This window comes from Drosophila santomea, chromosome 3L, assembly GCF_016746245.2.
Source record: "Drosophila santomea strain STO CAGO 1482 chromosome 3L, Prin_Dsan_1.1, whole genome shotgun sequence".
NCBI lineage: Eukaryota > Metazoa > Arthropoda > Insecta > Diptera > Drosophilidae > Drosophila > Drosophila santomea.
Genome location: NC_053018.2, coordinates 13246386 through 13271366, shown reverse-complemented (window position 1 = coordinate 13271366; position 24981 = coordinate 13246386). Strand labels below are relative to the sequence as shown.

Sequence of the window (24981 nt, the reverse complement as noted above, 5' to 3'; positions counted from 1 at the left end):
TTAACCCTTTGCTCTTGCATGATTTGCCTTCTGGTAAGTCAAATTGGTACATTTAAAAATTTGTATTTGTGCAAGTCATTTTTTTTGTTCAGATGTCTAATTCAATCCATGGGATTTTCTCGCAGTGCACAGAAATATCCCTGTTTCGCGTGAGGCCACGCGTTAGTCACAGATACTTGACCCGTGGCACCTGGTAACACCGAGATAAACAATCCCGATTTCCCAAACGCCCGCAACTCGCGCTTCCGACGACGGCAGCCCGTGCTAAAACGCCTATAAATACACTCGACAATATCGCCCGATTCGATTCTCCGCCGGATAGCGATTTGAACCAGTAGAGCGCGCACCCGGAGATCTGAAGTGCAATAGCTTGTTTATGTTTACATAAGAAGTCAGCCGAGCCAGCAGCAACAACAGTAACAGTAACAGCAAGAACAACAAACACACGAGGAGAATGACGAGCACGCTACAGTAAGTTGCAAGTGTAGTAGTGGTGTTTTATTATTAACAAAGTAAAAAGGAATATGAAGAAAATAGAAAATAGCCGCCATGTGCTCCCGATTCTCGTGTCGCACACATACGCACCATACACACAATATAATTGCCGAAAATTTACAGCGGCATGTGAAAATCGTGTGCTTTGCGTGTCTGTGTGCGCGTGTTTGCCTTCGTTATCTGGAACTCAGGAACTACGATCTCCAAATGTTGATCCGTAAGATACAAAAAGTAGCAGGGGGGTGCCGGCGAGCGAGTGAATGAATTAGTACATATATCCGGCCGTGTTCTTCGACGCCCAAATCTCTCGAATCCGAAATATGCCGCTGATAAGCAGGCCGAATTCTTGCCCACAACAACAAGCACTATCGTAAACAAGAGCACACTGGCGTCCCGAAAAGTGATGATGACTAGCTTAGCTGCGATAATTTGATAAGCCCTTTATATATACATGTATATGCCTATCCGGAAAATATGAATGTAGAAGATTGACAAAGTTCTAGCTAAATAATCATAGATAATAACTACTGAGGAACTCATGCACCATAAAAACCTCAATGAGAATTATTTTCCGTGCACTACATACCGGGCGTATGCGCAATATTTCGACTGCCAGTCATCTTCCACTGGGGGTAGAGCTATCTCTGAGGTTCATCGCCAGCTGATTGCGCTGAAAGCTCTGACTGAACACCAGTATTGTTGAGTGGCATTGTTAATTGGTCGCATTAGCATCGGGCCCTCAGACGAGCAACATGTGCGATCGTATCAGCAGTAACATTAGGTTTGGGGCAACTGCTATGTACTCATCGAAACAGAGAAGATAGCACCAATAATCCAAATGATTTTCTGTTCCACAGAGAAGGAATCCTGGTCGGATGCGGCAACCCGCTGCTAGACATCTCCGCCGTTGTTCCCCTGGACTTCCTGCAAAAGTACTCTATGAACGAGGATGATGCGATCCTGGCCGAGGACCGACACATGCCCATTTACGGGGAGCTGGTCGAAGGCTACCAGGCAGAGTTCCTGGCAGGCGGATCCGTGCAAAATTCTCTAAGGATTGCCCAATGGATTCTGCGACAACCCAGGGTGGCAGTGTTCTTCGGCTGTGTCGGCGAGGATAGGTACGCTGGTATCTTGAAGGAGAAGGCGCAAGCCGCCGGACTAGATGTCCACTACCAGGTGAAGAGGGACGTGCCCACGGGCACCTGCGCTGTACTGATCACCGGCACTCACCGATCGCTATGCGCTAATCTGGCGGCGGCCAACAACTTCACCATCGATCACCTGGAGGAGCCCAGCAACAAGGCTCTGGTGGACAACGCCCAGTACTACTACATTTCGGTGAGTACATAGCTTCTGCTTTGAGATTTGGGGATGCAATCGATGCCGGAAGTAATAACTAAATTGCACAACGGGAAGTGAGTTGTTATAGCGATTGCAAAAGAGTGAGAGATATGAATCCATATATGTATATGAAAGCTGTCGAGTTCATTAATTGCACATAAGTGTGGTTCTTACCTTCCCAAAATAACTTCCCTTATTTGTAAATACTTATAACTTGCTACCCTTATCAAGCCTTACTAAAACTGTTTATGAATAAATATGCATAGTAATCTACGAGAATATTTTAGAACAATTCATATTCTTACCACATATAAGGATACAAAGTATATGAATTGTTCTCATTCCAACATAAAGATTAAATGTATAACACTTCACCTATTCCATTTCCCCAGGGCTTCTTCCTCACTGTGAACCCGCCAAGCATCATGCAGGTGGCGGCCACCGCCCACGCCAAACAGCGACCGTTCCTAATGAACCTCAGCGCACCATTCATATCGCAATTCTACATGGCACCGCTGCTGGCCGCCCTGCCTTACGTGGACATCATCTTTGGCAACGAGGCAGAGGCTCAGGCCTTCGCCGAGGCCCAGCAGTGGCCCAGCGGGGACCTGCGCGAGATTGGCAAGCGACTGGTGGCGATGGAGAAGAAAAACCCGACGCGGCCGCGCATTGCCATCCTCACGCAGGGCTGCGATCCTGTGCTGCTCATTCAGCAGGATTCGGTGCAGGAGTTCCCGGTCACGAAATTGGCGGCGCATGAGATTGTCGATACCAATGGCGCTGGGGATGCATTCGTTGGAGGTTTCCTCTCGCAGTTTGTGCAGGGCAAGTCGCTGGACGTCTGCATCAGGTGCGGAAACTATGCAGCCGGGCACATCATCAAGAATCCGGGATGCACATACTCTGGCGAACCAGAGTTTGTCGAGTAAAAGCGGATGCGGAAGCTACAGAAACCTTACACACACGATGACATAGAAGGAGGCAGGCAAAGCGCAGCAAGATTTGCAATTGTTAATTAAGTAAATGAGAGTGACTAAGACATTTTGTTAACACTGATAATTGTTTGTACATATAACCCACACTCAGACACATACAAAAGCATACACATGTGGAATGACATGGACAAATAGCGAGAGTGAGGCTTGTGTCTTATAGATAGAGCAATATTCGAATTTAAATTGATAATAAAACAAAAGTGACACACGCGAGCGAAACACAAAAGTCAACAGTTTGCACAACTTGAAATCTTTGTTTTCTATTTCAGGTAAGAGGTGATTACCCCAAAAGGAGGTTCATTTCTTTATCCCTTTATTTATGGGGTTTCTTATCAAATCGTAATTGAAATTAGTCATGAAGTAATGAGCCCTTTCTATCATAGATCCACTTTGTCTTCTGATAATATTATATAGAGCTGACGTATAAGTACAATTGTGCAATTCCTGAAAAAGTGTTTCATCAAATTCTTGTATAACGACCTTTACACATTGCATATAAAACAAGATGCAAAAACTAATTGATGTCCAAAGTTGCAAGCAGTCTCATCAGCAGATAAGATATCAGCAACAATAGATAGAAAAGTTAAACATCAAATAATCTCCGAAACACGCAGCTGTTACATTTCGTTGCTAATACGACCCATAAATTCACAATCAACCCAAAAATGATAAGATTATCAGCAACATGCTTTGACTAGTTTATGAATACAAAACAACATGCTAAATATTAGAAAACTTATTTTGAAAAAACAATGTGCTCGTAAATCTTTCTTTTTTTTTTTTGCTATACAAAAGAGAACTGTTGTGTACCTTGTATACCTAAACCTAAAATAGAATTCTGTTGTTTGCCATTGCGACTTGTGACATTGAACCCCAGATCGGTGGCACTAATCGATCAGATAGCCCCGGATGAAGGGCAGGCCCGTTGGTACCCGCTTCTGATAGCGCACATAGTCCGACTGGAAGAAGTTGAGCAGGGAGTACTCTTCGACGTAGATGCGATCGTGGAAGAACAGCCAGCTGACCAATGTGTAAATGCAGATGCAGATGGGATTCAACAGTACGATCTGGGTTCCGATGGACCACCAAAACCAGCCTACATATGACGGGTGACGGCAGTGAGCGTAGATCCCGCTTGTTATCAGCCTGTGATCCGATTGTTTCTCATTCTGAACCTGTCGGAAATTAGGAAGTTTGAAAATTAGATTTCTGCGGTGAGAAGTTTAAAAGCTTATTTCCATTAGTTACTAACTTCTCTGATATACATTTTAGTTAACTTAAACTGATCTTTTAATCAACATTTCTTGAAGACCAGCTGTCGTGGAAACGCCCTTGCTTAATAATAATGTTTTTATTCCTTAAGTGTAATAATTAATTAATTTTAAAAAGTAATCCAACTAACCAAGTGAGTGAAGCTCCGACCAGCTGTGATGATGGCTGCCTTGCGAATCACTTCGCCCAGCGCGCACAGGACCACGCCCGCCAGCCATATGTATCCGTATCTCTTGAACTGCGGCAGGAAGTACACCTCTAGTGAGAACTCGATCCAACTGGCTGCCGCAGCCAGTCCGTAGTGCACGGAGTGATTCAGCATGAAGGAGTCGAGACTGAGAGTGCGAGGATTAGCAAAGGCGATCACAAGGAACTCCGAGTAGTGAAAGAGGGACATGAAGCAGCCGTAGACGCCAAATTGCTGCCATTCGGTGGGAGCAAAACAGATGACCAGCACACTTATGGCCATGGCAAAGCCTAGGAAGGATGCCCTAATGGCGACCTGTGGGGCCAGAATAGTTAATACCACTGATAAGGTTAATCAGGTTTAATCGAGTGACTCACCTGGTAGTCGTGGTTCCTGAGCACAAACCGTATAATCATGTTTATCAGGGCGTAGTAAAGAAAAGGACCCCAGAGCACGGCTCCCCACACCTGTGGCACCATTCCATAAAGGATCTGGGGCACCGAGGGGATCAGGACTAAGGTTGCGGTGATCACAAAACAATATAAACTGATGCGGCCCTCGGAACACAGGCTGGAGCCTCCGGTCCCAGGAGCAGGGACTCGGCTTTTTGCACACATGGCTGAGAAATCACGACACTTTTTGTGCTGCTGCTGTGCGCCAAAACACGAAAATTGTGGTTTTTCAAAACATTTGCTTGGTTCAATGCGCCGAAATGTAAATAAACCGGCAAAGCTCACGATAACGATAGGCAGCACAGTGAATGTCCGCTAACGCAAAAGACTCGTAGACATCATATACATTATTATTGATGTATATAATGTCTACAATCATAATTCGTACAGCCTTTGTATTCCATTAAAAGAAATAAATATTGCACATCAAGTTTAGCAGAAAATATTAAATCAAAACAATAATTAATAAAAAATAAACTACGTCATTTTAACCAATTCCTACTGTACCAATAAGCGATAGTTATCATTACTGTAAACGTATTGATGTATGGGGGCTTAATAATTTTAAATTGTTCGCCCACATTTAGAAGTTCATTTATAATTCTAGAATATTTTGAAATATATATTTTTTTAAATATATATCCTAATTCTATTTATTATCTGCGTTTCTTGACTGCACACCGTTCGTCGATATATTATCGATAACATGATAAGCGGCTGTTAACAGCGCCGTGCAGGTTATGTAAAATAAAAAGTAGAATCGTTGAGATCAATTAAAAATCCAAAGATTTAGCCCAATATTCTGCTTATATCAAGCCATGGTGTTCCTAAATCTACCCCTTCTGGTGCGGTCCCGTGGTCCGGATGAATTCTGGCGGAAGAGGCGCATTTTCAAGCTGGCAGCGGTACGTACCCGAAACTTGCGGCCAAAATAACAATAATAAGACAGTAGTGCCTTATTCCCGCAGCATTATAGGAGCCGCACCCGCAATGTCTACTCCTTCGCCATCAGGAGTGTCCATAGGGCCCTGGCATACGCCACCAAGGGGCGAAAGCTGAAAAAACTGGACATGGCGCAACTGTGGAGCACACGAGTGGAGGCGGGTTGTCAGCAGTATGGAGTGGGTCTGGAAACCTTCAAGGATGGCCTCGCGCGCTCCGATATCCTGCTCAACAAGTGGGTACCATCGGAAGATTCCTATATTCCCTAACCACCTATTACATCTTTCAGAAAAGTCCTATCCGACCTGGCAATTTGGGAGCCGCGTTCTTTCGAAGCTCTAGTCAAGATTTCTCGCGAGCGGGCTGCTGTCGAGGGAATGCCGGACATCAAGCAGAGATCGGCATTTAACCAGGTTTACGGACTGAGCAACCTGAAGTTGGATTAATTTAGCCTTAAGTAGGAGTTCAAATATAGATATTTGTATATTTTAAACAAGTAATCTTTTATATACACTTTGAAAGATAGTTAAATCGCTGGGGATTTATTCACTATATTGAAAGAGATTTAATTGATATTTTTTCAAATCAAAAATTGTTGCCTATTTACACTGAGAGTTACATAATTCGCAATTTTTGATTGCAAAAGGAAGCTTAATACTGAATCATATGAACTATTTACTAAAGGTACCTTTTCAGAATATGTGTCCAATACTTTTCAACTTAAAATAAACACCCAATCACTTGAAATCTCTGATATCGATGACAAAATATCTGTGCTGTTAGTTTTAACAAGTAACTCGAAATTTATTCAATGGGTCGGTCCATGCGCAATGCAAACAAAAATATTGCATCAGCGTTTATTGTTGTTCTGTAGTTTTCGGGTTTGTGGGTGTGTTACATACTAATAAAAAACATAGAATTCATAGAATTGTGAGACAGGGTCCGGCGACGAGATCTACTCCAGTTTGGCCAGGATGTCGGACTCGCGGAAGAGGAACAGCTCCTTCTGGTCACCCTCCAGGTTCACCTTGGTGCCACCGAATTCGGGCAGCAGGACACGGTCGCCCTCCTTCACGCCAATGGGAATGTGGTTGCCAGTGGACTGCGGTCAAAGTGGGATGTTCAGTGATTAGATGACTCTCTCCGCATTGATAATGGCGAAATACTCACGGCATTACGGGTGCCAGGGCCAACGGCCAGAACGGTGCCCTCGAGCACTTTGCCCACCGATTTCTCTGGCAAAACGATGCCGCCTTTCGTCTTGGTCAGCGCCTCGGCCCGCTGGATCAGGATGCGGTCCAGCATGGGTATGATCTTCTTGATAGCGGCGGCCTGGGGATCATTAAATAAGCCCCAACAATTAACCCATGTTTCATGTTTCTCTCATTGATTACACAACAGCCCGGCGAATGGGAGGTGGGCCGAAAGATTTGGAACCTTCTCGAAGAACCCAGCTCCCTTCGATTTCCAACTTTTTTCTTAATAGCATTTGGGACCATGCACTTTTTACTCACCATTTTAATTCTTAAATGCAAACTGGAGCGCTTGAGAAAAGTTAATGAGTGAACTTTTTACTCAACTACACGTGCCGGCGTAACTTCTCGATAGATGCGGGATTGCTTATCGTCGGTGTGACCAGCCTTTTGTATGGATACAACACCAAAAAGCACAATTATGTTTGATTACACTGAGAAAAGTCAAAGCTATAAATAATTAATTCTTAATTTTGTAATATACTATTGACTACTTTGAGCCAAGGTGATTCCCGAGTTCATTGATTTGTTAGCACTGTATAAACCCTTTCATTAGGAATTTCCAACATAAATTCAGGAATGCCCTCGATTTATAATAGTCGTGATATCCTACATACCGTTCTCATGATTGCTAAGCTAAAGATTTCTCATTTGATACAACCAATAACTCTTTAATGCAATTGTTTTGTTTTCGCCTGCTTAACATTTCTCATAAACATATATGAGAATTGTTTGTTTACTTCCTGGTATGTACAAAAGTTGTATATAAAGTTACTATCGGTACTACCCAACAATATTGATTGAATCTGGTATCGGAGGGTTCACATTACCACCTGTTGCATAGATTTTATCGAAGATTTATGACATTCTTTTAACTTAATTAAGACAATCGACAAATTGATTCGGTAATCTTGTATAACTGATCCGAAATATAGAACTTACGATCTTAAAACGTTTTGTTTTAAGTAGTGAAGATAGCACGATACAACTATCGATTGTTTTGGATAGTCTCACCACCAAGTCTGATTGGGAGATTTTTTTGAGTCACCGTTTTGCCTTGTTTACATTTAATGTAATTTGTGCCAGATAAATCTCATTTGATTTTACTCAACTCAAGTGGCACGATGTGCTTTTGTTGTTCACTTAGTCTACAGTTTGTCCACGTTCTTTTCGTTTAGTTATATTCCCCAATAAGCCAGCAATTAACCCACTAAAATGTCTGATCGTCGTGGCATAAAAGTTGGGACTGGTACAAAGGCTTTGGAGTACTGGTGCCGAGTGGTGACCCAAGGATATAAAGGAGTCAAGGTGGAGAACATGACCACTTCCTGGCGAAATGGACTTGCCTTCTGCGCCATTATACATCACTTTCGGCCGGACCTCATAGACTTCGACCGACTGAGGGCAGACGATATCTATGAGAACAATGATTTGGCCTTTACAACGGCCGAGAAATATCTGGGAATACCCGCACTGCTTGATGCAGCTGACATGGTTTCGTATGAAGTACCTGACAGACTCTCCATACTAACGTATTTATCACAGTTTTACAAGGTGCTGGGCAAGAGCCTGAAGCATCCGAAGCCAGAGGATCCACTTGGCGAGGAGAGCGAGCCTCCGCAGAAGGTTATGCATATTGTTGGAATGCCACGACGTGATAAGTGCCAGAAATGCGAGCTTCCCGTTTTCCTTGCCGAAAGAGTCCTCGTTGGCAAACGGGCTTATCATCGCACATGCTTGAAATGTGCGAGATGTTCCTCATTACTCACACCCGGGAGTTTTTATGAAACGGAAGTCAATAATATATACTGTTGCGAGACTTGCCCCGATGAAGAAAGTGAACCGGAATCTGACATTATTAAATTAAAGACAACCATGGCTGATTCTACTAATGATCAGCAAATGGTGGCAACAAATTCTGATTACTCTGAAGATAAACAAGAAGAAGTGGAAGATAACGATATACGTACTGCTGATAAGCCTGAAATCAGTCAACCGCCGTCCAACAAAGATGAACAAAATAATGAAATAACTATTAGTCCAGTAAAACCTATCTTATCAGAGGAACCCAAAATCTCTTCTGCTCCACTAGACGAAGAAGATGGTGGCCTTCTTGAACAAAAAGATGAAGCAACAAATAGTCCTGTGAAACCCGCTATACCAGAGAAACCTAAAATCCTTACTTTTCTGCTTGGCGCAGAACATGGTGACCTTGAACAAAATAATGAACTGGCTATTAGTCCTGAAAAGCCTGTGGCACAAGAGGAAGCTAAGGTTTCTACGGTTTCAGTAGATCTAAAAGATGACAGTCTTGTTGTGGATGCAAAATCCCCCGATAATTTAGATAAACAAGAACCTATTAGTTTCAACAATACACCAGAAGTACTCATTCCAGAATCACAAGAAGCTACAATTCCCGAAATGGACACTGAAGAAGCCATTAAACCTGAAGACATTATAAGCCCTCCTACAGAAAATGAAATTTTCTCGAAAACAGAAAGCTGCTCTAAGCAGGAAGGTGATATCGCAAAACAAACAGATCTCGGGTCTCCCAAGGAGAAAGAAAATGAGACAAAAGCAGCTGAAGCTGACTACCCAGAGGACTTAAATCCTTTTAAAGATGATGATGATTCATCTAAAGGTGCAAATCCATTCGACAGCTCCGACGATGAAGTGGAGCTTCTAAAATCCATTCCAGCCCAACAAAGCAGAGGCACAATATTAAAAAGAGACAAAGTCGTACCGCCCCGTCCACCGCCACCTAAAATAGGCCTAGCCGTCCCCAAACCGTCAGAGGAACCACATCCCAGCCCCACACTTTCGCAAGGAAAAAAAATGCCAATGCCAACACCTAGAATATCTATATCAAAAGCCCAGACTCCAGCAAAACCAATACATCATGGCCAGAAAAGTAATATTTCCTCTTCATCTTCGGAGCATTTGGATAACATGAGAACGTTCGATCGCGGAGGAGATGATCGGGGCTCAAGCATCTCCTTGCCATCTACAAATGGGCCTCGCAAGCCACTTCGTGCCTCAATGGGGAGTCCACTCCGAAGCGAAGAATCGAGTCCCACCACCAGTCTTAGCTCTATTACTTCCCCGATGCGGAAGAAACGCCAGGCACCTTTGCCCCCAAAACAGACGGACTTTGAGAGTGATCCTGGATTTTCAAAGTTATCGGACGAACAAAAGGCACGGCTGCACACTCAGCACAAGGCCCCAAGTCTTGGTGATTCAACTAGAAGATTAATACCACTTGACCAGAGTTTGCTATCCGATGAGGCAACCGAGTCGAGTAATTACGAAGAGAGCTTAAGCACATCCAATGCCGACGAGGAGGTAAATGTGGTATACCGACGCATTCTGGTGCCGCCAACTCAGCCCGAAAACACTATTGAGCGGAGCAAAGAGGATCAAAAGTCGCCTATTGTTTATAACGATTTTGATAGAAACGTAAGTCCCTTGGGGCACAATAAATCCACTCATGGGAAATGGAAGAGGCGAAAGGGACCAGCTCCTGCGGTTCCAATACCACCACGCAAAGTCTTACAAAGGCTTCCGCTGCAAGAAATTCGCCACGAATTCGAAATTATTGCCGTACAACAGCTGGGTCTGGAGAAACAGGGCGTTATTCTGGAGAAAATGATCAGGGATCGCTGTGAGCGTTCCTTGGATGCCGCCGAAGCTGATGGCCCCGAATCCGCAGAAGTGCTGACCAACTCAAAGGAAGTGGAAGATCTTATATTGCAGCTGTTTGAGCTGGTCAACGAGAAAAACGAATTGTTCCGCAGACAAGCGGAGCTGATGTACCTACGTCGCCAGCATCGCTTGGAACAGGAGCAAGCGGACATAGAGCATGAAATACGAGTATTAATGGGGCAACCGGAGCACAACAAAACCGATTCGGATAAAGCCCATGAGGAAGTATTAATAAATCGCCTTGTGAAGGTGGTTGAAATGCGCAACGAAGTAATTGATAGCCTAGAGACTGACCGGGTTCGCGAGGCGCGAGAGGATATGAGCATCAAGAATCGACTCCATATCTACAATTCTGAGCGCGAGGAACCGCAAGGCGATCCGAAAAGCGCTGACAAATCATCCAAAAAGTTGTCCAAAAAGGAGCGAAAAAAACTAAAGGAGGAAAATAAGCTGGGCAAGGGCAAAAAGTCAGATCTCGACAAGGACGTCGATGAGTCTGAACAGGCACCAGCTTTGGAAAAAGTTAAAAAGAAGCGAAACTTGTTCTTTCTGAAAATGTAGGAGGGGTGGGGGAAAAGTTTGTACGTGTCGAACAATTTAAATTTATTTTATATACATTTGTAACCTATTAAGTTTATATTGCCATATGTGAGCATTTCAATGAATAAAATATATTTTGCTTTAGAGACAAAATTGTTGATTGCAAATGATTTTACTTAATAATTATAGGAAAATATATTTTTAAATGGAACAAAGCGAAATAGAATCGAAGCGTTTTTACCGGGTTGCTATCGATATTTGAAATAAGCCATTTCGGACTGTCATCTCTAACTGATAAGACCTACGATCGCAATACAGGGAATATTATTCATCAAAGGCCAAATAAATACTTATAATTCCATATTCTGTCATATTTAAGCATTCTTAAAAAAAATAAAGGACAACTGAAATTATTCCATTGGCAAAACATTTAACACCTAAAGTCGAGGTAAGTTGAAATTTTAAATTTCCGGTACTTCCCGTAAAAAGCTTTCGGTTGTCTTTGCAATAGATCTATAAGTTACAACGCTATTATCGACAATGAACCGCCAGGAAAGACAGCGCCATCACTACGAATCTATGTATGACAATTTGGATAGGACGCGCGAGTTGCTAAAGCAGATCTTCGATGAACACATTTTTGATAGCCAGCAGATATTGAAGTTCCACACGCACGTCTACGATTTTTGCTCGGTTTCGGTGCGCAACACGAATGTTCCTTACCAAGATGCCGGAGGCCATCTTTACGAAGGGCTGACCAACTACCTTGATATTCGACTGCAGAACATAGCAAAGGATATGGAGAGCCAAGTGTACGACGACGACCTGATCGCTAAATATATAGAGCACTGGGTGCATTATCAGAAGTCATGCGAGATACTGGACCACGGTTGCCTCTACCTCAACCGCAACTGGGTGAATCGGGAGCGGTTTGAGGGAAAGAAATATATTCAACCGGTGTATCGCATGGCCATGATTCGCTGGAAGCAACTGGTCTTTGGTCCCATTGACACGTCTTTGGTCACTGCCATAACGCTGCTTTTGAGGCAAAAGCCCAGTGATAACACTAAGTCATTGGTGTACCAGGTGCTCCAATCCATTGTGGAGCTGTACGCCAACGATGAGAGGCAAGGCGTGCCAGTGCCTTCCAAGCTCGACAACGTTTTCATTGAGGAGGTGGTGGGTTTCTACAAGTCAACGACTATGGCCGAATTCCAAAGGTTCATCGTATCCAATTACCACGCCAATTTTATGCACTTCCTTAAGTACGCATGCCTAGCCATGCCAGAAATTGAGGGAGGAGATCAATTTAAGGCAATACTAAAAAAGCACCTCGCTGCACAGGTGCAGGAGGCCATTGCTAACTCATTAACAGGCAAGGATTATATCCAAGCCATCTTGGGAGTTCGTCATAGTACTTTGGCGCGGGCAATGCGTGACCACAAAACCCTCGTGGCTATAGTGGATGAGGTGTGTCAGGATGCCATCAACAAAATTGATAAGAAAATTAATCTCATCCGTCGGATTGTCCTATATGCCAACAAGCTTATGACGAAAAATCAGGATTCCGAGATAGCATTTATTAATGAACTTAAGCGGATCGCTGAAATCGTGGAGTTCCTGGACGAAAAGGACAAATTCATATACTGGTATTGTAACGAACTTCGAATTCGACAAATCAAGGAGACATCCAACTCCGACGGCTATGAGTCCACAATGATTTCGCTTTTGAACAATAGATTTGGAGATAAATTTACTGAACCTCTAAGGAACCAGTTAAATGAACTAGAAAAGTCAAGGATTTATCAAAGTCAGTTTCAAGATCACTTGAATAGCAAGGGAATCCAGCTAGGATTCGATTTTCGTCCAAAGTGCTTCGTGAATAAAGGGGGTATAGAGAATGTTAAGTTCACTTTGCCCGATGAACTGCAGCAAGCTTGGGGGGAGTATTGCCTGTTTTTGAAACATCGCAATGAGCATGAAAGGCCCAAAAAAATTGTACTTAATAACATATTGTCCTCTGGGGTGATATACTGTAATTTAAATCAGTCGGTTCATATTCTTGAGGTGAGCACCTTGCAGATGGCTATTTTGCTGCTCTTCAATCGGCATGAACGAATCACGGAGGAGGACATGTCGATTAGTTTGGGCGTCGAGATGGAGACCCTCAAAGCGGTGAGTGATATGATTTGCAATTTCTCTTGACTTACCTATACAAATAATTATATTTAGGCACTGGAGCACCTGAAAATGCAAAAGTTTCTGATTTATAGCGGAACCCTTGTGGAAGTAAACATGAACTTTACAAACAGGAAAAGGCGCTGTAACTTCGACATCCCCATGGTCAAAACTAGGAAGATCGAATTAGTATTAGACATGAACCGAAGCTATAAAGTGGATGCAGCAATAGTACGCATATTGAAGAAAAACAAGGAACTTAAACAATCGGAACTAATTATAGCCGTTGTTGAGGAGCTTAAAAAACAGTTTACGCCAGAAATTAGGTTTATCAAGGAAAGACTTGAAGCCTTGCTTAAAAAGGCGGTTCCAGACATTGAACGTTGTGGACCTGAAGATACCTACAGATATGTGTAGCTTTGCCTTAAAAATTTGACGCAATTAATGAACAATTTTAATATTTCGTGCTATCAACTAAACAAAGCAAATAAACCCCAAATGGATTTAGCATATAATTTCCTTAGCAGTGTTCATAAATTGGAATCACATTTTAAGCATATATTTTCCTATCTTAAATTAAAGCTTTAGCTTAAATTAAAAGGGAAGTGGAACATTTCGTTGATTACTTAATATCTAAAATACAGATATGAGGAGATACCCCCCTTGATACAACCTTGTATGTTAATACATTAACATTAATATATATGATTTATATAGTTTCTTCGTCCTCTAACTTGACACAGATCTGTTCTGAGCCCTCAGTTCCGAAATCTGGGGTTATTAATTCGCTTGAATAAAAGCGCTCAGCATGGTGATCCTTTATGTGCTTCTCCAGATGGGATTCGTTTGAAAAAGCAATGGGGCAATATAGGCACAGGCGCTGTTGATGCACACGCATTTCGTTGCGCTTCAGCATTCCAGCTCTTCGTCGAGATATCTTCCACCGTGGAGTGGGTGAGTAGTTTAACTCGAAGTTACGCTCGTTCTTGGAGGTGGTAGGTTTCGCTGACTCCAATTCTGGTATGCTTTCGCCCTTTTGCAGTCTGAGGTGGCTTCTGTGAAGTGTGACAAACATGTTTATTAATCTGCTAAAGTCACCTAGTCCTTAATATAGTTATCATATCTATTTATATATTAATATTCGATTTTATACTATGCTTACTTTAAGTGTACGACAAGCAACGACTTGTAACGAAACTTTCGTGGACAAATTTTGCACGAGAATCGATCGGCATGGATGTCCCTACAAGTGTGAGATGAAAACTCTTCGATGGGAAAGGCCTCCAAGCACTTAGAACACATTTTTGGTGGACCTGCCAAGTGGTAGCTGATCTCATCCTTCTCTTGGGCAGCGTTGATGCCCATGCAGACGTGTTTGGAGAACCCTTCGCTAGGAAAGGCTTTCCAGCATATTGAGCACAGTTTTGGCGGACCAGCCAATTGATAGCTTATCTCCTCCTCGATTTTTGGATTGCGCTCATCCTCATCCTGATCCTCCAGGGCGAACTCCTCCTTAACTTGGTTATTCGCCTCTAGCATAACCACTGTAAGATTGAATGGTTAGCAACTTAAAACACTTTGTTGCTGTTTTCCAGCTTACCCTCATATAAGCCAGTCTGGGGATAAGATAAATCTGTGGTATCCTCCGCTTTTACGGAAATCGGGAATCGATCATTTATATGTTCTGCATTCATTATCTTTAGTTTGTTTGAATCTCCAGGGTCTGGCTCACGTTTGATAGTATTTTGAAAAAGCGGATTTGTTTGCTTTGTCTTTCTGCATTTTCTTCCCATGTTCATGCACCTCCAAATTTCCTATAAATCTTGTATTATTTATTAATACTAAAATTATTGGAGCTTCTTTGCACAGCTGATCAGTTACTGCTTTTAAGGTGACCGCTTTTTGGACCATCGATCTGAATAGATCTGGCCTGTTTTATTATCGATATAATTTAACAGTACACTGAAAGAATCATTGGGTCATTATTTTTTTTAATTAATAGTTAATAAAATTGATGTATATATTTTAGTGAAAATATTCATGGGTTCATATTAAAACATATTGATGTATTTTAATATAATCGGACGTGGGATTAACTTGCCATCTAAAATATACATACGTATATACATTTCGGAAACGCATCCCTCTACCTGCTTTATACTTTTCAACGAATCTAGAATAATAATAAATCATAGTTTCGTTGTTTAATCATAGTGTTATTATTTGGGTTTTTAGTTTTTTTAGGGTACATATGCTTCGCCGGGAAGAATTATATAAATTTAAAAAAAAAATAAAAATTCTTATAAATATTTATATGCGAGTATTACGTTTATGAAAACTACTTCCTTTCATAGTTTTACTACATATTATTATACATAGGATTATTGTCTTCTAAAATTGTATATTATCAAAAAAACATATCCTCAACGAGGTTAACGAGTGGTGATCGATGAAACGTGTCGAATAAGTGCATTTTAAATATTGTATTCTTTTAGTCGAATAAAAAAGGCGATATCAGAATTGTTTTATGAATAAGGGATCGATTCCAAATTCAAAACTTTCTGGAACAATAAATAATTAAAATTGAACTTATCCACTCGTCGTGCTCTCCCAAAATGAGAAATTATATCATGCATGTCCTAATTGTAAAGGATACATGCACTACATAAGACTAATTTCAGCACATGTTTTTTCATGACATTTCTGTCGAACTATTTCGTTCATTTGGTGCTCTTCTCGATCTCCTCGTCGGTACTTTTGTATAAGGAATCTATGAGTTGAAACCCGAAGCGACTGGCGGGTGCCATGTTAATGGCGACATCGCAGGACCTCAAGCCGTAGTAACAGTGGCTAAACGCAAGGGATATGCGATGGACCTCGGCGCAAAAGATTTCACTACAATTCAAGCGATGGTGCATTATGTGCTGAAGCTGGACCATCTTGGCCATGTATCTGATTTGACTGTGGGTCAAGGGACGAGCGGTAAAGTTCCGCCGCGATTCACAGGCTCCAGTCACCTCCTCGCAGAGGATTTCATCCATGGGTATTCCGAAGACGAAAGATATAGCCTCTGACAAGGAGATCGGTAATCTTTCGTTGCGCTCTAGGCACAGAGCCACAAAGGTATCAAAGAGTCCGCCCAACGAGATGCGTTGCCTATGCAGCAGGTGATCGGCGATCCGGTGGCTGTAGTGGACCACCTTGCGCGGCTGATCCGCTTCCAGAATCTTGGCCAGTTCCGGAAATATCGAGCCAAGGGCTCTGATGTCAAAAATGTACGTTTCATTTACGGTGGCCACCACCAAAACAGACGTAGTCTGATGTCTTCCGTAGAAACTGGGCTCCACCAGGAGCGAAATGCTCCCCTGAGCCTTTATCTCATTCAGTGCTCTGTGGTATGCAGTATCTGCCTGCTGTATTAAAATAATTCGATCCATTTGCTTTTCCAGGGTTTTCATTTCTACTTTTGTGAGAGGGAAACAAATGTTTAGCGGGAGGCTGTCCAGCGCAGAGCTAAAGCTGTCGTTTCCATTGCTGTCGCTCATTGTAGCCTGTGCTCCGTTGATTGATTAATTAATTAACTTTAAATCTCAATTTCTATATAAACTAACCATTTCGGAAAAGAAAAGCTTTGAAAAGAACAACAATGTTATCGATATCAAGATATAAATTGATATCGACCTAGAAGAAAGGATAACAATTGTAGTGATGAGAAGTAAATTCTTGTTTGGTCGGAACTATCGATAAGCCTCCACACTTAGTTGATACACACACCTCGGTTGGCTTATATACCCACCTCATTTAGTCAGGGCAATAACCACACTGAACAAATCAAACACAAAATAAGCGATATTTTATTTTAATCTTACAATTAAATTTTATTATTTTTTATTCATTATTTTTGTTCCATACATTTCATTTAAGTATCAAAGATTTTATTTTATATTTTTACACTTATTTATACTTACTTTTACGGTTCACCCACCTTGCTCTGATAAGTAATTTTACTGACGAAACCATGCATACGCTATAATAATTATGAGTAATGTGTTTTTAAAAAGTTGGGATTATAATTTTAGCAGAATGTGGATGAAAAGCATATGTTAAACTAACGCTTTAGTATTTCTTTGATGTGATTTATTAGAAAACACTTGCATTGGTTTTTGGCAACTCGTAATCCCAAATATGTTTTTAAGAAAGTATGTGACACATTATGCTTATTACTTCCGGCTTAAGGGAATAATTAGATAAGATCAAGTGGCAAAATAGTAATGTTTGTGAGACTATCCACCACTTATTGCCTTATGACGCCCATTGCTCAGCCAAGTTGAAAGGTGCAGTACAGCTCGCCTCTATTTAGGGGGATTGAGATTGGAACTGGATTGGTTGCTAGGATATTGATTCGCTTTTGATTTGACCACAAGTAAATCACCGACGATGCCCGAAGATTTGTAGGAGTTCGAGCGATTTGCTAATGGCCAGCTTACGGTAGGGGCAAGTCTAAAGCAGTCATCACTGCAAAATGACACAAATAAGTGCTTCGCAAATCCGCACCTTTTGCGCCGGCTAATATTGAAACCCGAAGCGATTACACTGCAAAAGGTTAATTGGTTTGTAAGCGCATTGGATGGGAAACGACAAAAATAAAAATAGTGAAAGGAGATGGCAAAAAAAGGTGTGCACACAATACTGGCCGTAAGTCCAGGCAGCTGACTCAATCTAATTGGCGCACGCGGCGCATACTTAATGCGCTTAAATGCGGGCCCTGCGCTCCGCTTTCAGCATTGCCATTTATATTGCCATTGGCGCTGCAGGAGCCGCTTTGGTCCTTGTAATTAAATCCCGACCAAGGCAGCCAACTGCAACATCACCAAATTGAGCCGCTCAAAGGGCAAATCAGGTTTAATTTTAATGCCCTTGCTTAGTAAATTGAGTGTACCAAATATTTCGCATTTGCTCATCTTATTTTGGCTGTTTGATCTGAAAGTAAATGAAATTGCGGGCATTGATGTTATGAGTATACATATATGTATAGTAGTGACAACGATAAGCATATAAATAAAGCGTGGAAGTACGATAAGATCAGAAACTAACTATAAGGTAATTTAAACAAATCGTAAATAAAAACAAATCGGCAAGTCAAACAACGTTGATATTATACGAAACGTGGCATATTAATACACAGTAAATAGTACAGCCATAGTTTTTCTTACGTTTCCTGAAGGGCCAAATCAAAGCTAACAAAATATAGCTCATTAGAAAACCATTGCCGAACAAAAGGAACCTAAGAGGACAAGTTCCCTAGCATAATTAATATCATAAACAGCATTTTTCCATTGAATAATGAGGCAAATAACCAGGACTTTGCCTCAAAGCTCCCTTTTCGTTTAGTTTGCGTTTTGTTTCCGCTTTGCGCGTTGTCAATTATTGTTGCATACTTTGCGGCGAACAATGCAAAGTGGTTAATGAGAGTGGCGGTGGAGGTTCTCGGGGTTTTACGGGCATTTGAGGGGTCTTTGGTTGGTGTTAGAGGCTAACAAGAAAATCCCTCTATGCCAACACGCGCACACCGTAATTAAGAGACACTCCACTCCATTCCGTTCATCGGGGACGAGGACGTTGGCCCTGGGCCGATGGGAAAACAATGGATGAACATACGCCGGGCACGGCTTTTTCCCCTTTCCAAGCCCCGAAGCTGACCCAATTAGTGGAGCCGGTCTCCATCCTTCCTCCGAATCTTCGATATACACGCTTTCGCATCTTTCTAGTTGCCAGGCTCGTGGGCTGCCACGTTAATTAAATTATCACGTGTCAATTAATGTAGCCAGGACCAGCGAAACGCAGCTGAAAAAACCATTCACTTTGACGTTCGGCAGCGTCGCAGGTACAGCTACCGGAATACGGTGCGTATGAGCGATCCCTGTCAACTATCAGTTGACGTAATTTATCATATGCCAACACCTCTCGTTGTTGCCGCAAAGCAACCAAAAGCCAGGCGATATAAACTGTAGCTCAAAACCCCGTTTGATGATTTCCCTTCAAAGTGGTTCAGAGTTTTTATAACCAGTTTTTGGATAGTAAAAAAGAATGATTTTAACCTTATTCGGTGACATTTTTCCGAACAGCATGTTTAAATACGACTAATTGTTTTTGTGAAATTTGTAAAGTGCATCAGTGAACACCACTTTTTTCAATACTAAGTCATATAGTATATTTTACATTTCATTGTGTTTTGAGATTTTCTTTAAAGCAATTATAATTGCAATCTTTTTCAAGTGTTTAATTAATTGTGTCCTGAGGCTGGAAATATAGAGTCTAGTGGTTGTTTAAATTTATTGCTCAATTTAATTGGGAAAATGCTTTGGGCCGAAAACTAAACAATTAACGTTGGTAAACGGCTACCAAATAATTTCTTTGAATGTTGATGTAAAACAGGGATACAATAAAAGGACTGCTGGGTATTATTGGTGGTGGAAAAATAATAAAAAAAAAAACTGAAAACCAAAAATCTAAATGTTATAAAAAATAAATAATTTTTTTACTGTTCACCTTAAATACATAGCCAATAAATACGATTTATATCGTGCAGTCATTTCGCCACAATCGATTTACCATTCCATGCAAAATGCCATTTATTTAATATGCAGCAAAACAAAATAGCAAAAACGTCGCTGCCAAAAGCATATTTCACACCTAACAAGCTTACAAGCTATGTAGTATTATTGCTGTTGCCGGCAAGGCCGCAAAACCGCAAAATTTGTGTTACATTTGCAGGCCGCTGTGTCAGCGAATTGTAATACCCCTTTGCCACTCGCACATGTAGCTATTATTTCCTTTATTTTTATTTTTTTTTGGCAGCATTTCGTTGCTGGTCCTGTGAGGTGCGGTGGGATTTTTTCCGTTTTAATAGCATACTTCTGGGCGCGGCGCCAACCACCTGTGAGGAAGGAAAGGCGATGCGGTGCGGTGCAATGGGTCTCAGGTGCGAAGTATCAGCGAGGCGTTATTATCGCCATTGCAGTTGTCCATAATGGTTTCGGCCATAAGCTCGGCTTGGCGCCCCGCAGGACAATTGTCCTCGCTTGCCGGCGGCATAAACATTAACACGCATTTTTATCGCCACACCTTCCATTCCCATTCCCAATCCCCGGCGAATTCCGTCTGCAATGCCATTTGAATGCCCTTCTGAGGGGAACCACCGCCATTAAAAATCCTATTTTCTTCATATTGCCCCAATAGAGCTGGAAATATTTGGGTAATCTACGACAAAATCGGTTTATGTGATTGGTTAGTTAGATTAATTCTTCATTTTTGCTTCTCAGAAGCAATATGTTAAGTTTTTTAAATTTAAATTGAAAGGTATTTTTTACATCAAATAAATTTATAGCAGGGTTGTATGTATTTTGAAATGCAACTGTATAGAAGGACTTTACCCGATTAGGAGAGCATTGATATTCAAGTGATTTCAGCCTTTTCATGGAAAAGAATTCTGTCGGGAGATAGTCCTTTACATTTATAGTGCCCTCAATTTGCATTGTTTGCGTGTGCGTGGTCATATCCCACATCTTTTATCCCTTTTATAGACGGCATCGTGGGCATGTGTGGATGTAATTATGTGCAATATAAATGCTTAGTGGGGGAAATTATGATGCAATAACTTTTCACCCCACACGCAGCCACTTACATACATTGAAAATGCCAATCGAATGCCATCAAAGACAAGCACACCCACGCACAACACCAACGCAAATATATAAATGGGTGTTTGTGTGTGTGCGCGCATCCTTTGATCCTTTAAGCAACCAATGCGTATACTCAATTTTTATGGCTTGTCATTTGCTTGCTTCTCCGTGCCACTTGACTCCTTCGTTTTTAAAGCCCCACTCGACTTCGTCTGAAGCAGGAAATATGAAAAAGTCGCTGTGGGTCAAGGGGTGTGCGAAAAAAGTGGGTGAAAGTTGTATGCTTGGTTTTGCCTTTGCGAAATTTTCGGGCCTGCAATCTCAACATTTGTTTCACCCACTTGGACGAAATTACGAAGCTTGAGACGCCTCCACTCAGCCAATCCCCCATTTTCATTTTCCGTCTGTTTCTTATTTTACCCCCACTTTTCCCTGCTTTGGACTGAGCCACTGTATTGCCTGGATTTTGTGCCTTTCATTTGCGGCTTGGGGATTGTGTGCTTTATGCTAACCATAAGATTTTCGTTGCATTTACTTGACAAACAGGTGGAATCAAGGGGGCCTTACTTCCAAAACCATTTAAGCTGGCCTCAGTGATTGCTTTTATCTCATAGTAATCTTTGCATAATAATTACAGAGGAGAGTCTTCTTAAATAAAATCTGTGCTATGACAAATTTATATAAATATTGCTTAGATACTTAGAAATCTTAACTTTATTACTGTAACATCATAAATCACTCAGACAATTAGCTAACTACAATAAAAATACTTTGTCTTGGAAAGTCCAATATTTAAATCGCACGGCCAACCCATTTCTTACCCAAGGAATTCAGGTTCTTATATTAAAAATGTGATATCGAAATGCCTAAGCCATTTCTCACGTATATGAAAAATGTTTGAATTCAATGAGTGTGCCAGAGAAATATGAAAAATACTATAAATTCTGTTTTGGTGCAAGGAAAGGATTTTACAGATAGGTCAGAATTTAATAACCGAAAACCAAAAATGCCCTCAGAGTTGGTTTTCCAGCCCACACAGACAGACAAATCGACTTATCCTTAGAAAGAGATGTGTGTGTCTGTTTGACTGGCACCATTCAATTGCTTGGACTTGGGTCTAAAAATTGAATCCAATTGCATAAACATTTTCGGCCCTCGGGGAGTTTGAGTTTGAGTTTGGGGACAGACGTCTAATCAAATGAAATGAAAATTGTCATTTTCTAAGCCGTTGAGCTCTCAACTGGCATAGCAACTTCCACTTCCATCAGACGAACTTTGGCCAATTGACTTTTGTTCTCCGCCGGCCAGCTTAAAATTCATGATTTATTTGCTTTTCTTATTTGCGCAGCACATCAAATGGTTCTTTGCCCCATCCATTCACTTTGGCTGTGTAATAATAATTTAAATACATTTAATGCGATGTACTCAACCTGCCTAAGTCTTTTGGTTTTCCTTGGCCTCATAAAATAATTTGTCATTAATCATTTCTGTGCTGTGCCGTTGAGAGCTTTGTGTTTTTTGGTCGTATTATTTTCACTGATTTTTTGTGTGTGCCCCCGCATCCTTAATGCATTTTAAATCGCGAGCATTGACCAATTGTCAAGCGGCGAATTAATGAACATCTCTGTGATTTATGAATTTCCTCCGTTGGCATTTTGGAAATTTTCGTTTCTGGGTTGCCTATTTGGCATTCATTTTCATATTATCCATTCCATTAATCAAAAGTTTCTCGGATCTTGAAATATGTAGAATATTGTATATATTATTATTCACCTTTGAGTACCATTATGTTCATACATTTTTCACTACTATAATTATTACTTAGCACATTTCCATTGTGATGCCCCATTTTAAAGGTTTGCGTCCTCATAAAACATTTCCTGGAAAATAGGCAGGAATCTCAGCATAAAGATGAAAATTTTAATTGCCGCTTTCCATTGGCAAACCTCAAGTGAATAAACCGAATCAAATTGCTAGCATATTACGGGAGCTTGGGGCAGCATCTTTAAAATACTAAAGCATCCAGCTAAATTTTCCGAATGCCACAATCCAAAATGCGCAATAAAACTAAATGAGCCTGTGTCTGCCATGTGGAGTGGTATCCTTGCAAATCCTGAGCAAATAAACCAAGGATGCCAACAAAGCAAATATTAACAATGCCAATAAAACCGGGCAGCACACTGTGGAGCGAGTAGGAAATCCTCGAAATAAGTAATCATTATTACCATCAGTAAACAATGTATGCCGTCCTCGGAGAGCTATGTAAAAAATGCAATGGGACTATCAAAATAACAATAATACCAAGGACAACTCGGCTGAGATATGTTCTTGACCCATCGCCCAATGTCTGCCTATTAGTCGGGAAAACTATGTCCGGACATTGGAGTGCGTGACCAAAGGATATTTGGGTCTGGTACTAAAGATGGCATCATGATGGGATTGCGGTAAGAGCTGAAACTCAAGATAAATATTTATAAAAATTGGAAGAGATTAGTGCGAACTACAGAAAAAGCTTTTGTTGTTAAGCTGATGTAGTTTTCTCGCAACTTTCAAATCAGACCAAGTGTTGCCCTTAATAAACTATTTTTATTCGGATTTATTGTGTGGAGAATAAAAATATTTAAACTAACAATAGGTAGTCATAACTAATTTGGTAGCTCGCTTTTAATTGAAGAATACATTTTCAATAAGGTAACATTAATCAGGTGCCTGATTGTGTAGAAATAATGTGGTACAACTAGCTTGTCCCTTTCACTAATCCCTAATAATGCTCATCGCCAATCAAACAAACAATGGGTACGCCCACAAAACAAGGATAATCACTGGCAGACTTAATGGCATTTTTATGTTGGCCTAAAGGATTTTTAACTGCCGGTCTGGTCGTGTGGGAGGACAGGTGAATCGCAAATTAGACGAGAATTAACACCAACTCCCGACGGAGAGTGACAGGTCGGGAAATTGATGATGGCCCTGGGCATACAAGTCAGGCTGAGTTAATTACTTTTGTGTCCCCAAGTCTGGGATTACAGATTTAATTCATGATTGTCCAGGTGAAAGCCGATTTTCTCAGGCTTTTCATGTGTGTGTGGCAGGTAAGGTTAATTCTATGCATTCTTTGGTGTACTCAGTTCGCTGCAGATGTAATTAGGGGTGACGTTTGTGCCAAGCAGACATACATAAATCATTCTTGTGGCTGATCCTCAAACATCTGCATAATTACACTTTCAGTTCGTGTTGCAGCTCCAATGTGCCATGACTTCTGTTTGCCCCACCATTTTATTAAACAGCACTTTGGCCTGCCGACACGCCACATTCAAATGCCGCAGCCACGGTGCTGTTGCATTTGCGCTTTTCCGATTTCCCAGCTGCGGCAGCTGCAGACAGCCAACTATTAAAGCGCACTTCAGAGCAAAACCGCCGGCGGTATGTCTGACTATCCTTCGGTTTCCTGCGGAGTGCTTAAAATTTCAGATACGTGCGCCATCTACGTGCAAACCACACCTGGCCCCAAAAAAAGGGGTCAAAAGCGAGAGACAATGGGCGACCAGCCAGCTACAATAAGTGGGTAAGAGGCCAGCTCGGAAGCAGCGAGAATCCAATGTAATTTAATGTTTCATTTCTGCACATTTGGCCGCCTTGGCGTATACGTTATATCGCACTACCCAGCACACGTTGTAAGCACGCGATGCCAACGTGACGCTTTCGCGTAACCTGGTAACGAGTATTCTTCTAGCCTCAATAGAGTTGGCAAAGTGATCATGCCCACATATATAGCGATGTAATCTGAATTTTTAGATATATGATAGAAAAGTTACATAAATGTTTTCAGTTTGATTGCATTTAATAATTTAGAAAAATGTGGGAATGTTATTTTTATTTTTTTGGAGGTCTTCTTCAACAGAATCTTAATAAACAAGTTGGAAACTTGTTCTCTAAAAA

General features: G+C 41.4%; 8 protein-coding genes across 9 annotated transcripts; 4 read left to right on the top strand and 4 right to left on the bottom strand.

Annotated features, from left to right (window-relative positions):
• The first annotated feature begins 194 nt into the window (after nt 1-194).
• On the top strand, nt 195-3084 carry LOC120448862 (adenosine kinase). 2 transcript variants are annotated; one of them, XM_039631075.2, is made up of 3 exons: nt 195-471; nt 1353-1836; nt 2232-3084. In XM_039631075.2, the coding sequence occupies exons 1-3, from the start codon at nt 455-457 to the stop codon at nt 2766-2768; spliced, it is 1038 nt and encodes a 345-aa protein (XP_039487009.1). In that variant the 5' UTR covers nt 195-454; the 3' UTR covers nt 2769-3084. The 2 variants fall into 2 exon arrangements, with proteins under 2 accessions (XP_039487009.1, XP_039487006.1); XM_039631072.2 differs by lacking the exon at nt 195-471 and adding an exon at nt 1136-1276.
• A 435-nt stretch (nt 3085-3519) lies between these two features.
• Nucleotides 3520-5050, bottom strand: LOC120448863 (protein-S-isoprenylcysteine O-methyltransferase). The gene is made up of 3 exons (XM_039631076.2): nt 4671-5050; nt 4237-4608; nt 3520-4009 (listed from the first exon to the last, which is right to left on the bottom strand). The coding sequence occupies exons 1-3, from the start codon at nt 4908-4910 to the stop codon at nt 3722-3724; spliced, it is 900 nt and encodes a 299-aa protein (XP_039487010.1). The 5' UTR covers nt 4911-5050; the 3' UTR covers nt 3520-3721.
• Nucleotides 5051-5455: 405 nt separating this feature from the next.
• Nucleotides 5456-6180, top strand: LOC120448297 (39S ribosomal protein L20, mitochondrial). Its single transcript, XM_039630234.2, has 3 exons — nt 5456-5650; nt 5714-5922; nt 5977-6180. The coding sequence occupies exons 1-3, from the start codon at nt 5564-5566 to the stop codon at nt 6131-6133; spliced, it is 453 nt and encodes a 150-aa protein (XP_039486168.1). The 5' UTR covers nt 5456-5563; the 3' UTR covers nt 6134-6180.
• Nucleotides 6181-6466: 286 nt separating this feature from the next.
• LOC120448298 (10 kDa heat shock protein, mitochondrial) lies at nt 6467-7360 on the bottom strand. Its single transcript, XM_039630235.2, has 3 exons — nt 7202-7360; nt 6858-7019; nt 6467-6789 (listed from the first exon to the last, which is right to left on the bottom strand). Exons 1-3 carry the CDS (start codon nt 7202-7204, stop codon nt 6643-6645), a joined length of 312 nt encoding a protein of 103 aa, XP_039486169.1. The 5' UTR covers nt 7205-7360; the 3' UTR covers nt 6467-6642.
• A 593-nt stretch (nt 7361-7953) lies between these two features.
• LOC120448295 (MICAL-like protein 1) lies at nt 7954-11335 on the top strand. The gene has a single exon (XM_039630233.2). The coding sequence runs from the start codon at nt 8156-8158 to the stop codon at nt 11201-11203; it is 3048 nt and encodes a 1015-aa protein (XP_039486167.1). The 5' UTR covers nt 7954-8155; the 3' UTR covers nt 11204-11335.
• A 138-nt stretch (nt 11336-11473) lies between these two features.
• LOC120449174 (cullin-1) lies at nt 11474-13777 on the top strand. Its single transcript, XM_039631516.2, has 3 exons — nt 11474-11630; nt 11694-13357; nt 13415-13777. Exons 2-3 carry the CDS (start codon nt 11723-11725, stop codon nt 13775-13777), a joined length of 1998 nt encoding a protein of 665 aa, XP_039487450.1. The 5' UTR covers nt 11474-11630; nt 11694-11722.
• Nucleotides 13778-13903: 126 nt separating this feature from the next.
• Nucleotides 13904-15245, bottom strand: LOC120449175 (zinc finger protein 234-like). Its single transcript, XM_039631517.1, has 3 exons — nt 14961-15245; nt 14523-14904; nt 13904-14415 (listed from the first exon to the last, which is right to left on the bottom strand). The coding sequence occupies exons 1-3, from the start codon at nt 15157-15159 to the stop codon at nt 14070-14072; spliced, it is 927 nt and encodes a 308-aa protein (XP_039487451.1). The 5' UTR covers nt 15160-15245; the 3' UTR covers nt 13904-14069.
• Nucleotides 15246-15542: 297 nt separating this feature from the next.
• Nucleotides 15543-17009, bottom strand: LOC120449173 (protein Exd1 homolog). Its single transcript, XM_039631515.2, has 2 exons — nt 16972-17009; nt 15543-16911 (listed from the first exon to the last, which is right to left on the bottom strand). Exons 1-2 carry the CDS (start codon nt 16972-16974, stop codon nt 16081-16083), a joined length of 834 nt encoding a protein of 277 aa, XP_039487449.1. The 5' UTR covers nt 16975-17009; the 3' UTR covers nt 15543-16080.
• Between the last annotated feature and the right edge of the window lie 7972 nt (nt 17010-24981).